The sequence below is a fragment of the Asparagus officinalis genome, chromosome 3, assembly GCF_001876935.1.
Source record: "Asparagus officinalis chromosome 3, Aspof.V1, whole genome shotgun sequence".
Taxonomy (NCBI): Eukaryota; Viridiplantae; Streptophyta; class Magnoliopsida; order Asparagales; family Asparagaceae; genus Asparagus; species Asparagus officinalis.
The window spans coordinates 50,027,422-50,042,934 of record NC_033796.1 but is presented as its reverse complement, the minus strand read 5'-3'; the positions used below and the strand labels follow the sequence as shown (position 1 = coordinate 50,042,934).

General features: G+C 35.2%; 2 protein-coding genes across 2 annotated transcripts in view; both read left to right on the top strand.

Moving 5' to 3' along the window:
* On the top strand, positions 214-1,447 carry LOC109832271. Its single transcript, XM_020399696.1, has 2 exons — positions 214-959; positions 1,041-1,447. The coding sequence occupies exons 1-2, from the start codon at positions 738-740 to the stop codon at positions 1,413-1,415; spliced, it is 597 nt and encodes a 198-aa protein (XP_020255285.1). The 5' UTR covers positions 214-737; the 3' UTR covers positions 1,416-1,447.
* The window catches only part of LOC109834074 (probable D-2-hydroxyglutarate dehydrogenase, mitochondrial), a 23,333-nt gene continuing 16,878 nt past the window's right edge, over positions 9,059-15,513 (top strand). The window contains exons 1-6 of the mRNA XM_020401972.1: positions 9,059-9,238; positions 10,443-10,807; positions 11,409-11,510; positions 12,070-12,117; positions 13,436-13,506; positions 14,168-14,286. Of these exons, the coding sequence (XP_020257561.1) occupies positions 9,181-9,238; positions 10,443-10,807; positions 11,409-11,510; positions 12,070-12,117; positions 13,436-13,506; positions 14,168-14,286 (763 nt within the window). The 5' untranslated portion in view covers positions 9,059-9,180. The remainder of the gene's footprint in view (positions 9,239-10,442; positions 10,808-11,408; positions 11,511-12,069; positions 12,118-13,435; positions 13,507-14,167; positions 14,287-15,513) is intronic.

Here is a 15,513-nt window from a genome sequence, read left to right as displayed (position 1 = left end):
TCAATAATATTTTTAAAAACCAATCTGGTTTTAGCATTGACGCTGAAACTAGGTTTGTTTTTGAAAAAAAACTTCGGAAATTTCACGGGAGTTGAACTCCCGTGAAGTTTAGCAGCTTTGTTAAACTTCACGGAAGTTCAACTCCTGTGAAGTTTCAGACTTTTTTTCACAAAAATCGACCTGGTTTCAGCGCTAACGTTGAAACCAGGTCGGTTTTTGCAAATAACTTCAAAATGGGTATTGTTTTGGATTGAACGTGGAAAGAAGTTAGGTTTTGAAAACTTGTCCTATTTTCTCTATCTAAAACTATCACTAAACTTTCAAACTTTCCTTTCATTAATCAACAATCATTTACTCACAATTGTCTTTATGGATTCAAAACCACTATAATACTTAATCCCAGACTAAATTACCAAATTGGTATTTTTATTCGACCATGTTTGCCAGTTTGATATATTTAAAAAATCTGGCAACAACAATGTATTTATTCTCGGCCTTTTAGTCAATAAGGCTCATCCTGTTCGCTGGCGGCCAAAAATCAAACGTGAGTGGCTCACGTGGCAAAATAAGTGATGCTGAGTCAGCATGATTGTAAAGATGTGGATGTTAATGCCGTTGAAATTATCCTCTTCTCCATTCCCCACTCGCGCACAAATTAGGGACGAACTTGAAATTAGGGTTTGAGATCCTGCCTCCTCCCCTTTCATTCAGATCTTCAAATTAGTAGCAACCCCAACATGACCTCGTCAAGCTCAAGTTTAGGTTCAAGCAAGAATAGGTCTGGAGTAAACTACCAAATTGATTTCGATTTCAACAATTTGAGTTGTATTAGAAAATGGAATGAAGTAGCAAAGAGGTACGGGGTCAAAATTTGTTCTTGTAGAGCTGAATGTGACTACTATACATCAATGACAGATGCAAACTCCGAAAGGAGGTTCTACAGATGCCGAAATTATAAGGTAATTTTTTTTCAATGTTCAAGTTTTAAATTTTGTTTGATTTGTTATGACTGATAGTATGTTTTTAAATTTTAAATCTAGAATGGTGGTTGTCATGTTTGGGAATGGTTTAACGATCAATTGTGTAATGTGGCATCTCAATTGTTCCCTCTATTGAGAGAAGGGATCTTGAACCTGAGGAACAATGATATACTGAATGATCAATTGATTGAACGTGTTGAGAATGAGATGAAAGAATGCCATGCTGATATTGCCAAGACTAAAGAAGAGCTACGCATATGTCAAAGAGAGTCTGGTGCTTATTTATTGGAGATTTCAAACCTGAAGATGGATAGAACAAGATGCGAGAATCTGATCAAACTTCAAACGAACAAGCTCAAATTGTATGAGATGGTAACTATGGTCTGTGGAGTTGTAATGTGCTTAGGGTTCTTTATTGTAAATATGAGATGGTAATTATATGAGATGCTCTCGTTTATGGCAATGTAACGGTGTATGATGTACTCTTCAAATGAAATGTTGTAAATTGTTTTCATTTTGTTGCAGATGCATTATTTGTGATGTAGCTTTTAAAGCGTGTTCCTTTGACACAACAACATGATCCCCTCTGCTATAGGTACAAAACAACATGATTCTCTGTGTGACTTCAAACTTGTGCAAACCCACAACAACAACATCACTTCCAAACCCATAAACTAAAAACTGGACTCAACTTCAAACCTGTGCAAACCCAGAAACCAAAAACATGCAAATCTATTTGCATCATCAATTTATACCATACATAAAAAAAATTTGTGCATAAAACATCATGTAGCACACATAAACTGTCATTTAAACTAAACAAAATGTAGATAATGTCTAAACATATCCAACAACCAACCAACCAATCAACATAGAGAAATTACATCCACTTACTTAAAATTTGGCTGAAAATTGACTGATGCTTGAGTTGATGGTCCTTGGATAAACGTGTTCTCTATATGACTTGTTGCTCGGTATATTGCCTCACCATGTTCACCTTGCCATAGTCCACATCATTCAGGCATGGTGTTGTGAGTAGTCCTCCCTCTGCCTTTGTCTCTGCCTCCTCCCCTCCCCAAAGTTGAAACTTGTGACTGGGTCTCACCTAGGATTTAGCAAACAATCACAAATTTAAACTACACTAATGCATATAATGTATGGCTAGTGCATGCGATTAAACATTGGAAATAAATTGTACCTAAAATCCCTTGTGTACTATTGTTTCTACCTCTACCTCTTCTCTTTAATAACACTGATGTTGGCGTCAGAATATTTTGTCTTGCCATTTCCTCTACTGATTGACCAATCCTATTCTTGCTCCCCTTTGGTATTCCTCTCTTTCTGGTTTGGCTTGTACCTTCAGTTGCCACTTGTGATGTCTGAGAAGTGCACAAACACTAAAAAGTATACACATATGATATGATAATGTAAAAATAAATTCACATATCCTCCAAAAGATAAACTTACTTGTATATTTTCAGTGCTCGTTATTTGAGCAGGTGTGGGTGGATTTGGACATTTCCTCCTTGTATGGTCAGTTGACCCACATTGCTCACACTTCTTTAATATTTCCTGTCTTGAAGCATTATATGTTGTCCTTGATTCTTCATTGGGGTCCCTTCTTCTTGCAATCTTAGGCCTCCCCATTTTTATTGTTGTATTATTCTAAGAGAAATCTCACCCACAAACTTGTTAACCAGTTTTATTTTTCTTGCATTCTATCCATTAAAGCCAATCTAATATCCTCTAACATAGATAATATAGGTTTATATCTTGCAAGAAGTATGAATGAGTTGAATATCTCGGTCATATTGTTATCTACACTGCCACATTGACTATGGAGTTTAAAGTGAGACTTACAAAATGTATTGGGATCCCTTGACATAAAGTCATCCAATGCTTTTTCAGACAATTTACTCAAGTTCAATGCTTCAACTAAGAAATCTGTCTTTGTTGTGGCTTTAACACGCTTCCAAAATTGCCATTGAAGTTGCCTACCACCTTGAATTTTCTTCAGTTAGAGTAAATATGCCTAGCACATTGCCTATGCTCTATTTTGGACCAGATTTCATGAATAGCTGGAACTAGTCCCTACAAAATTAACAATATATCAGAACAATAACACATATAATACAACAATAAAAATAAATTACAATAACATACATACCTTTTATTGATCTAAAATAACAGTCCAACCTTCACCATCTCCCATCATCAAATCATTGGTCAACAGCCTCAGAAACCACTCCCATGATGACTTAATCTCTCCCAGAACCATGACCCATGCTACTGGCCACATTTGGTTGTTACCATCTTTACCAACAACATACAATAATTGACCTCCACAAGCATTCTTTAGAAAGCATCCATCAAGACCAAAAATAGGTCTACAACACTTGACAAATCCCTCCTTCAATTCAGAAAAGCACACATATATTCTTTGAAATGTGCATGGGCTTGATTCTCCATCCAACACTTTAAGCACACATGTACTCCTCTTATTTGATCTACAGATTTCATTCACATAGGGTTTAAGCAACCCGTATAGCCTTGCCATCAATCCCTATATAGCATTCAATATCTTATCCTTTGCCCTCTGACATTTTCTAAGATTGATATTGATCTTATAATTGTCAGTTATTTCTTGACAGATATCCTTTGGTTTCATCTTGGGATTTCTTAAAGTTTTATCAAGAAACTCATTTGACACCTAATTTCCTGTAATTAACCCATTCTTAAAGGTTCTAGTGCAAGTATGTAATGGCTGAATGCTTTTAATTTGCCAAGCTTGTTCATCTTCATAATTAGGCCCACCATTTATTTCCCAATAGCACAATGAACATCCAATATTTATTCTCTTTTTATCAATTTTTATATAAAGCAAGTCATAATGTTTTTGAATAGAGTAGTTAAGAATATCTTGTTTCAATACTTTCCTTGATGTAAACTTTAATTGAGGTGCAAAGTAGACCAAACTCATATCCACGTCCTCATTAAAAGAAAGAATACTTAATCTTCTTCCTCATCCTTATTTTTCTTAACTTGAGATTGGGCTTGGGCTTAGGCTTGTGCTTAGATTCTTCATTGTCACTTTCATCTAAAGGACCTTCATCCTCACTGTCTCTTTGCTCAGACTCATACCCTCCCTCATAATTCAACCAAAAAGATGGTCAATTAGATCTATAGCCTACAGTGCCCCTTGTGTTTTTATCACCACCCTCTTCCTCTACTGTATTTGAAGTTGCATTACCTTGAACTTCCTCTGTGTTAAGTGGCTGTGCATTCATGTCAACAGCTCGTGCATTGTGTACTGCATTTACAACTCCTGCCACTCTAGCAGAAGGTCCCTCATAATCATCTGCTAATCTAGTACAAGCATCGAATGCTATTCTAGCAATTACAGCACTTACCATATCCTTATTCACCCTTCTAATTTCATGCAACTTCTCATCATCATTGATCAAATCCCCTTCAGCCTCACTATCAACCCCCTCCATTGAATCATCACTACCATATCCAACAGAATTAGGATTTTGAGCTATACTGCTATTCCCCTCATTCACAAGCTTCTGTTTTACTTTTCCTTTCTCAGCTTTTGCCACTAAACTCATCAACATATGCCTCAGCATCATCCTCATCTGCTTCATTATCAAATGCCTTGGTAGGGTCCATCTTATATGTCTCATCTTCCACTGAATCATCATCATCGCTAGATGATAAATCTTGGTGTATAGGGGTGTTGGTATTCATGTCAGTAGCTTCTACTTGATTGAGATTTATCTGAGATTTAATAGAATCCTCCACTTGACCTTCATCCTTACTTTTTTCCCTTATTGGTGTCAACTTCTTTCTCTTTTTGGGTTCGTTCTCTTGCACTGGTTGATTCTCTTGCATTGGTTGCTCTTGTACTGGTTGATTCTATTGTATTAGTTGATTCTCTTGCATTGGAGCTATTTCATCTTGTGCATTGACATGTTCTATGGCTTGTTCTTTTTGACTATTGGTTGCATTACCTTGGTTGAGTTGTGTTTCCACGTCATTAACATCTGCCACTAACTGAGCCCTGTCAACACCATGATTTGAATATATCTCCATTACCCTTTCAGCATATTGTAACATCTTATCCAAATCATAATCTATATGTAGAGGCATCAGACCACCATCATTCAAACCCCTGCTTGGAACATTATACCACAACGTGAACATATTTGTGTAGCCAAATTCTCTTACTTTTTCTCTGATAAATTCAATAGACATTGCATCCTCATCTTTGAACTTAAACATCATATCTATCATTGATATAATCACAATTCTCAAAATTAAAATAGCCACAATGTCGGAATTTAATCAGTAATAATACTCTCATCTGCATAAAATTAAACATAACTTAATTAGAAACAATATAATTTATCCAACATCTCAACAGATTTGAAAAACCCCCAAACTAGGTTACACATAGATCTCTGAATTGGTGTAAATGAACATTGAGACGATGATTTCAACATACTTGAACCCATAATGGCCTCAATTACATATGAATTTCAAAAAAATATCAACAATTTAAAAAAAAACGGATTTCACTTAAAACCCTAAATTGGTTGCAAGTAAACACGGATCTTATGATTTCAACACAATTATATCCATAATTTACCTTTATAATCAACTAAAGATAATGAAGATTGTAAAACAAAGTCACATGTGCTCTCCACGAGTTAACAACTGTAGCAAAAAATACAATGTCTTACCTTTGCCTCCATGTCTTGAAGACTGCAGCAATGAAGAAGACCCACCACGCTCACATCCACAGTCTCTCCCTCAGAGAGATTATCTGCAACTACCGATTTGAGGGTGAACTCTCTCCTGCCCAGAAAGTTTGAGTCTTGGGGGGGGGGGGCAATTTAGGGTTTCCTTGTTAGTTAAATTCCCACCTTCTCTTTAGGGGGGGTCTGACAAATAGGGTGGATTTAGCAAATTAGGGTTTTTGTGTTGGTTAAATTCCTGCATTCTCTTTACGATCCTACCGACTCAGCATCCATGTCACCACTTATTTTGCCACGCGAGCCACTCACGTTTTATTTTTGGCCACCGACAAACAGGATGAGCCTTATTGACTAAAAGACAGAGAATAAATACCTTGTTGTCGTCGGATTTTTTAAATATACCAAACTGGAAAATATGGTCAAATAAAAATACCAATTTGGTAATTTAGCCCTTAATCCCACACATCATCTAGGTAAAAACTAGTTCTTACAAATTTCATTCTAGCTTCAAGGCATTTAAATCCTGAGTTTTTACAATTGTCGTACTAGATTCACGACACTTGAATCTCGAGTTTTTATGGAGTACCTTTTAAAATTGTTAATATTTTGAATTAGTCCTCACATCATTGAAATTGCTATTAGTCCCCAATTCTTAGGAAGTTATCTCAAAACTAGTCCCCCTCCAATCATTGAAATTATTATTAGGCCCATCAGTTTTTATAATTATCTCAAGATAATCCAATTGATAAAGAGTAACATTAGCAAGATATAAGGATTCAGAGAACTAATGGCAATTTAAATGGTTTGGGGGAAATTAAACTTAACTACAAATTAACAAAAAGAATCATAAAATAAACAAAATCGTACGCCCGCAATACAAAACATTGATATGACTGGGTGAGGTGAAATATAGTTAGTAAAATAAAAGGGTATATATATATATATATATATATATATATATATATATATATATAGGGCTCACATGTCATACACTTGCAGCGTAGGAAATTTCCTACGCTGCCAGCTCACCTCCCGTTTTCTCTCTCTCTCTCTATATATATATACACGCAATACAAAAAAATCGATATATATATATACACACACATACGCGCAATACAAAAAAATCGATATGATGAGGTGAGGTGAAATATAATTAGTAAAACAAAAGGGTGCATATATAAGTCTTTTTAATATTTAAAACAGACCAACTTTAACATTTACTTAGCAAAAGTAGACCAAAAGAATATTTAACTAGCAAATTAGATCAACTTCCAGCTACGATGGTTTGAAGTTGGTCTTGTTGGGCTTTTGGTTCATGAAAAAGTAAATTTGCCTTTGTGAATAGTCCCACATCAGAAAATGAGAAGAAGTTCAAAAAGTTTATAATGGTTCACATCTCAATGGGCTTTGAGTTAGTGTTTTGGGCCTTGTATTGTTTGGGTTGTTGTTCTACGCACGCCACGATGCGCCGCACCCGCACGCGATTTTTTGCCTCTCAAGTTTTATTTTTTGCACGTTTTACACAAGTTTGTAACGGTTACGGGAGTTATAGAAACATATAACGGACGCAGGATTTCTGTGTAACGTCTGCGGACTACCATCGACGGTTAAGAACAACAAGGGCTATATAAAGAGTTGAAGCTCATTCGGAAGGAGCACAGCAACAAGAAGAAGCGAGAAGAAGAAACATCCAATCCTCTCTTTCCCTCAAAATTCCGAGAGCTACGTTTTTCCTCTAAAAATTTTCTCAACTACTATTTACTTATATTTCGGGCAACCATCTTCGTCTGAGCAGAAGCTCTGCTACTCGTGCCCGAGTACAGAGGCCGGCCGTTTCCGGGGGCTTTTATCTCTAAGGGGAGAGGATTAACTGCGTCAGGGCGATAGGCGGGTCCTCTATCTTCTAGGGCAGTGAATCACGACTGCACCCGTTCAGGCCTGGTGTTCTAACTCTTTTATTTTCAGATTTATACTAATTGTTTTAGTTTTTGACAACAGGTCTATTGTGCTAATCAAATATCTTTCTGGTCTATTCTGCTAATTAAATGTCAAATTTGGTTTATTTTAAAAATTTCTAAAAAGAAAACCCTCAAATCTTTTAGGCAAAATCTCAGTGAAGGTCCCTGATATATCAACCAAATATCATTTGGATCCTTAATATTTAGAATTTATCAGCGAGAATACATAACGTTACATTCAACCTTAGCCTTTATCATTTTACAAATTTTCATTAAATTTTGTTGATGTGGCAATGATGTGATTTTGACATGTCTGCAAAATTTTGGTAAAAGTCCAAGTTCACTATAAACTTAATTTCACTAATTTTCGATTGTATTGAACTTTGCATTTCATTAGTTTTTGCTGAGATGGTAGTGACATTATAAAGCCACGTTATCGCCATGCTAGCAATATTTAATAGAATTATATAAAAAAAAAGACATACACGGATAATAGGGGTAGCTTTAGGAACTCCATTGAGAGGTTGTAAATGTAAAGATATACAAATGATACCTGGTCAATGCGTGAATTGAAATGGGGACCTTGCCAAGTGGACCCAAATGAAGCCGGCTGAATCGAAAGTTATTCCTATCGATCTCAATCGAAGTCCAACTCAGTGAAAAGGACAAATTTTGAAAACAAACCCTTTTCGAAATTTATTTATAAAAAACGTCTTATTCTTAATTTATTTGTCCAAATTGATCTAGTTTCAGCTAAGTTTTGGGGAAAAAAAGACAAATTTTCAAAACCAATCTCTTTCCACATTTAATCCTAGAAAAGACCCATTTTGAAGTTATTTGCAAAAACTGATCTGTTTTCAGCCTTGGAGCTGAAACCATATTGATTTTTGTGAAAATGAGTCGAAACTTCACGGGAGTTCAACTCTTGAAGTTTCATAGTTCAAAAAAGTTTTTTTAACTATGAAACTTCACGGGAGTTGAACTCCCGTGAAGTTTTGAAAGTTTTTTTTAAAACCGATCTGGTTTCAACGCCAAGACTGAAACCAGGTCGATTTTTGAAAATATTATTGAAAGTGGTCTTTTTTTGGGATTAAATATGGAAAGAGGTTGGTTTTGAAAATTTGTCCGGAAAAAAATATCAAACTTCATGAGACTTGAAGTCTCGTGAAGTTTTTTACATAACAAAAATTCACGGGACTTCATGTCTCTGAAGTTTTTATATAACAAAAATTCTCAAAACCGACTCAATTTCAGCTAGATGGTTGAAACTAGGTCGGTTTTAACAAATAAGTTAAGAATCGTTTTTTATAAATAAGTTTAAAAGGGGATTGTTTTCAAAATTTGTCCTCAGTGAAATTAAGTGGACTGCGCAAACGAGAGAGGCGTAAACTCTCCGAAGTCTCAAACTCAAGATCGTCATCACCACCACCACCTCCACTCTCTAATTTCCAGAAAGGGAAGAGAGAAATAAGGGGGGAAAGAATGCAGAGGTTGAGGAGAACTTCGCAGCTCCTTCTCAGATGCCGATCATCAGCCTCAGGTAACTTAATTTTCAAAAATTAACTTTTTTTTAGATGGATAGAGGTTTCTGGGCTAAAAAGATCAAATGGGTATCGGTCAATTCCATCGAGAAGACGATCATTAGTGTTTGCGGTTGGCTTGATTAGGTGATTACTCGAAATGGGTTTTTAGTAGTTAGGTTACATTTTGTTTATTTTTCTTAAAATTATATTCTGCTACTAGCTTGTTTTTGTATGGAGATTGGTAGCCAATAATAAATTTCACAAATTCCTTCACGGAGCCTTCTCGTAGTTGAGCTCCAGAAACAATACCAATTTTCTGAGAAAAGCTTGGATGCTCATGACGGTGATGATGTGATGCTCGATTACTATAAGCCAAAGAATCTAACAAGTATGATATAGACTCTGAAATGCTATCATATGTAGTGATTACCTGGTAAGAAGTGTGCATTTGATATACAATGTGTAATACAATTTTCTGATACGATGGTACATGACTTTAAAATTGAAATGGCTGTGCTAGAGTCAGTTTGTCTAGAAGTAGATAACTCAGTTTTGTCTTGATCTTATATACATGAGCAAATATTATGTAAGTAAACATTAGAACATGTTGAAAATTTTGAGATTAAGAAGAAATGGAGGGGGCAAACTTTCGTCAAGTGTTTGCATTTAGATGGACCGGGTATTAACCTATTAGCCACGAACATGCACTTGGAAATTAAGTACTATTTTAAAATGTTCATGCCTCATTGCCTCTCCACCTTCAGAAATGCGGGTTATGATGCATCTAACAGCCTAAGCATTGACAAAGAATGAAGGCATCCAAAATGCATATACGTTTCAATGCTGGGTTGTTCGAGGAATATAATGAGAGGTGACTATGGTTTTTTATAACCAGCACTTGACTTGTGGTCCAGTATTCAGTTAATCTCACAACTAGCTTTAGGTTTACTGTACCTATATTTTCTATGATGAATATTTTCTGGCTGAATTTTAGAAAAAGTGTTTTATTGACCAAAGAAGAGACATAGACTAACATAATTTAAAAGCCAGAAAGAAGTGTAATGTCTATCATGTATCTGACATGGACAAGGCTTCATGACAGAAATGTCCATTTCTCAAATGTTTCCAAAAAGAACAATTTGCAATCTCATAATCAACCTGAGCAGCATTATGGAACTGAATCATATTTCTATGGTTCATATTTGATATGCAATTTTGCAGGCTTATTTTATGGACATCAAAGAACTCCTTATGACTCTATCAAGCGACCTTATTGGGAGAATAATCACTTGGCATTTTACTATACAACGAGCAACCACATGGGAGCTGTTCAAGCTTCCGTAAATGTGGGTCTCCACACAAGTCACAAAATCCCGCGGAGGTCATTTAGTTCTGCTTCCACAAGTATACAAAGGAGTCCTTTATTTTCAACGTTAAATTCTGATGATGTCTCTTATTTCAAAGAAATATTGGGCGACAAAACTGTTATTCAAGAAGAGGATAGGTTGCTAGCTGCAAATGTGGATTGGATGGGGAAATATAAAGGTTCCAGCCAGCTTTTGCTCTTACCAAAAAGCACAGAAGAGGTTTTTATTCTCTTCATTACTCATCTTAACAGAACTGAAGTTTGTTCTCCCTGGTCGCATCATCATTGCACTTCGCTATGAGCTTGCTTCTTGATGTTATTAATGCTTGGAACTGGAAAACTAGGTCCTGAAGCAACTTTGTGAAATTTATATTACGTTAGCCGGTATGATAATAATTAGAAAAGATCGAAGCAAGTATTATGACTAAAGAAATTAGTAGAATAAATTTTTTAGGAACCTACAGTCTTATTCATTTTATCAGATGCACACACATACACTCACGCACTCTCTCTTTCTCTCTCTTAACTTACTCATTATTTCATTATTTCATTATTTCTAGTGTTGAACTGATTTTAAGTAGTTAGTATACTGCATGATGTTTTATTAGAAACCTTTTTCATGAAGTGAACTAAATAAATTGGGAGCTAAATGAATTTTGAGCTATCTTACTGATATTTTTCAGTTTAGATGTTCCCCCATTTCTAACAGAAAGGTTAATGCAAAACCTTCTTCTAAGTTTCATTCATGGGAACCTCTTCAAGGATAAGAAAAGCTAGCTGCAGTACATATAGATTCGCTTATTCATCCTCTTGATCTTCAGGTGTCTAAAATTCTCCAGTACTGTAACTCCAGGCGCCTGGCTGTTGTCCCACAAGGAGGTAACACTGGTCTTGTAGGAGGCAGTGTGCCTGTCTATGATGAGGTAATGCTAATGTCTGTCTTGTACTACTAACTATGATGATTTTATTGTGGTTATGCAACACACTTGCTGAATACCAAAATGAGGCTTTGGAAGAGGGAGATAGATCCCATGGAAGAGACAATGAAGAATCTTTACTTTTACCATAAATTGTATTTAAAGTTCTAAAGCCCTAATCTGAGTATGGTTAATACCTAACGTCACTCTTATTGTAGATCATTATGGAGCTGTAGATTTTACACTTAAATACTTAACCATAGCACTGATCAATGTGTATTTGTTTTCTAATATAGCAAACAAATATGTTGTGGAGAGAGTTTTCTCACTCTGTTGTGTGCAAACCTGCACACGTCATTCCCTTGAACAGATGCTTAGAAGCAAACATTACTAATGGTTAATAGCTTTTGTTTTCCTTTCTTCCCTAAATGCATTTCCCTCTTTCTGTCGTATAAGGATTCATGCATATGAGGAAACATGTGGACGTTGACACACAATAGTTTTATGATGAAATGAGATGCCTTTTTTTGAGGAAATAATGATAAATTGACATTCTCTTTTCCAGGTAATCATCAATGTTGGTTCAATGGACAAGATAATTTCCCTTGACAAGGTAGAAATCTTGTTTGCATAATGATTGGTTTAGATACTTCTTCTCATGCTTGTTGCCATTGTTTTAAATATCCCCGACATGGCCCGATATATCCCCCGATATATCCTTTTACAGGGCTTGCCGCAACCGATATGGTCTTTAAATATCCTTTACCGCTTTTTGGCTATTTTGAGTGATAAATCTCCGATATGACCGATATATTAGCCGATATGTGGACCAATATATCTTTTTATATAGCTTGTAACAAAATAATATACCGTGTTTGGAATTTTTGGGCGAGATATCAAGATTTTCCCATTATATCAAATGACATTTTGCCCTAAAAAAAACGGATTGAATGTTGCAACGTTGCTTTGCACTTTTGTTTGTTTTAGAAGGTTGATTAGTGATCCTAAACATATATTATTCATATTTTGTATGCTTAAATTTTATTACATATGTTGAGATTACATTTTAATGCATTATACTATGTATGCAAACATTCATTATGGCATTCCGATATTTACCATATATCCCCGATATTTCCCCGATATCCGCAATCCGATATGAATTTTGGCCATCCGATATTTCCACGATATCCGATATTTAAAACCTTGCTTGTTGCATTTATGATTTACAGAATATTTTATTTCATGGACCCCCTAATTTTAATATTTATAATAGTTTGAATTGTAATGTCTATAGTAGGGCACCCAAAATATAAATTGCTGCTATTTTAATTGTTCACATGTTCAAGATCGACGCTTAAATAGGGATAATCATCTACACTTTCTCCTACATCTATTCTTCTGCAGTTATTCTTTGCCTTTTTTTGGATTTTTTGGATGAAATTTCCATCACTGGGTGAACTTCTAAGAGTTGTATCTCAAGTGTCTAAGAGTTTCCTTAGACAAAATGGATAGAGAGCGGCCGATCTTTACAGAGTACATTTTTTTTTTTGTGGTAGGGGCGGGGGGGGGCTGGGCGTTGCTTACTTCAGATTTTAGAATAAACCAAATGAATCGATCTTATTTGTTTCTTATGCCTGAAGTTTGATTCAAGCATCATACTAGAGCTGACTAAAGAGAAATTACTGGTAGCCATATTGCATGAAAATGAAGATGGGAATAATGAAGTGATGAGCAAGAAGATTGTCTTGTGCATAAATGGTCTTGATGAGATTTTTTAGACTTCTTTGGTAATCCCACCGATGTTGAGTCTTATAAGATTTACTTGAAATAATTCCTAACCTTTTTTAAAGTTTCATGTATTTGTTCTTCCTGTTAATAAACATGTGGTCTCTCTCATATTCTCTCACCTTTTTTTCTTATTGTTTCAGGTCAGTGGTATACTAATCTGTGAAGCTGGATGCATATTGGATAACTTAAATACATTTTTAGCAAATGAAGGGTAAGGACTTTTTTTTGTGACCTGCTACTGCTGTAATACCAGGTAGATCACATTATGTAAAATGATATCATCATCACTTCCTTTATTATGAAATGAGGCCATTATATAAAAATGGATGTGCTACAAAGAAATCACTTGAATGCATAGAAGAAATGGCCACATTTTTTACACTGACCTGTCAATTTGATGCTAGCTTACAAGTTTTTACATGGTTCATTGAAGGAGCTTTCAAAAAACATATAAGAGCAGTTAGCATATAGGGGCACAACCCTTACTCAGATTGTGAAGAGCTCTAGATGAAGAGGAAGATGAAAGGGTTTACAATATGAATTGCATCCGTCTTTATTCACATGTTGCACAAAGCACCAAATTTGATGACATACCCATTATATGGTATTTGAAGTGCTTAGATGTATATGAAATTTGTTATTGTGTTGATTGCTACATTCCTGAGGTTGTTAAATGCTTAAAAACCTATAAGTGTGTTTTTTAGACTTAGGCACTTCACAGCCAATTTATTCAGATTTTCTTTGACCGGTGAATCATCAAGTTGTATATTAGTAAGTTTCATTGTATGATTGCAGATTTGAGATAATGATTGTAGTCCTAATCATTTATAGTTTGATTTACATAGATTGTAACATGTTAGCATATTATCTAGGTTCGTAATGCCCCTTGATTTGGGAGCGAAAGGAAGCTGTCAAATTGGTGGAAACATATCAACAAATGCGGGAGGCTTGCACTTTATACGCTATGGTTCACTTCATGGAAATATTCTTGGTAAGAATAACATGCTATTAAACTTTTATTGCGAGGAACACACCACAGTGTACTTCACATTAATACTTTTGACTGACTTAGATTTTATTAGTGTGTGTTATATTCACCAAATTCCAAGTAAATTTTTTTTCCTTCCAAAATTTGTATTTTATATGCTATGTGGGCTTGCAGCTTATGCTATGTGGGCTTGCAGCTTATTCACTATCACTATGGATCACTTAGTGGAAAATATTTTTTGCAGGAATAGCATGCTATTAAACTTATGTTGCGAGCACACAAAATCCAGTATTCTTTAGCATTACCTTTGACTAAGATTTAATAATATTTGTTACACCAAATTCCAAGTAAAGTTGCCTTTTTCGAAATTTCCACTGGAGCTAAGAATAGTACATTGTTTGTTACAAAATTGTTGCTATCAATATGCCATCTAGTTTTTTGTATCATTCTAACTCCCACGTGATGCAAGTTCTTGGTTTAGCATTTCTATATGTTGGCCAAAATAGTATTTGCTGGTTTCTTGATGAGTGTGATTAACAGTTTGCATAATAGATAAGGTATTACCGACTTAAGAAGAAATGAATATTGTGGTTATTTGAATGTTGATAGTAATACTCTTTTTCTTGGATATGGAAACTGGCACAAGAACAAGTTCACCTGTCATGTGCAATGGGCACTAGTAAATGATGCACTGTTAAATGCAAATACATATGAGGAAGTTTGTTTTGTGCATGAAGAGAGTGATGTGCTTTGATTTTTTTAATCCTCCATAATTTGATTTTCATCTATGTGTGATTCTTATGGTTGACAATCATCAACCAGTACCTTTTTGCTCAGGGATGTATCCATGATTGTTCAGCTTGGAGGCTCACTTTCACGAATGGGCAATTAAGGTCAATATTATTATCAATTATTTTGTTTTGTTAATTTTAAAGGACCGTCCTTCCTAAATTTGGCGATACGATGGCTTTAGTATAACTCAATGCAACTAACCAACAACACTCAATTCAAATATCTCATCAGCAACAACAATAAAACTTTTCTTGAAAGGGAATATTTTGATATCAAATAAATGCATATGTTCATTAAAATGGAGACAAGAGTATGATACCCGAATATGTATAAAAAATGCTTCAACTTAAAAGAATCTCTCTCGAAAGTTCATTGGTCCTCATTTGTGCATATATATCCTTGAAATCACAAGTAGAATAGTACAATGTGCTGGTAATA

Bases quoted from the DNA above. Each gene is read 5' to 3' on its own strand.
- LOC109832271 (XM_020399696.1), top strand. From the start codon at position 738: ATGACCTCGTCAAGCTCAAGTTTAGGTTCAAGCAAGAATAGGTCTGGA. The intron at 960-1,040 runs GTAATTTTTTTT...TTTTAAATCTAG, and splicing joins ACAGATGCCGAAATTATAAG to AATGGTGGTTGTCATGTTTG.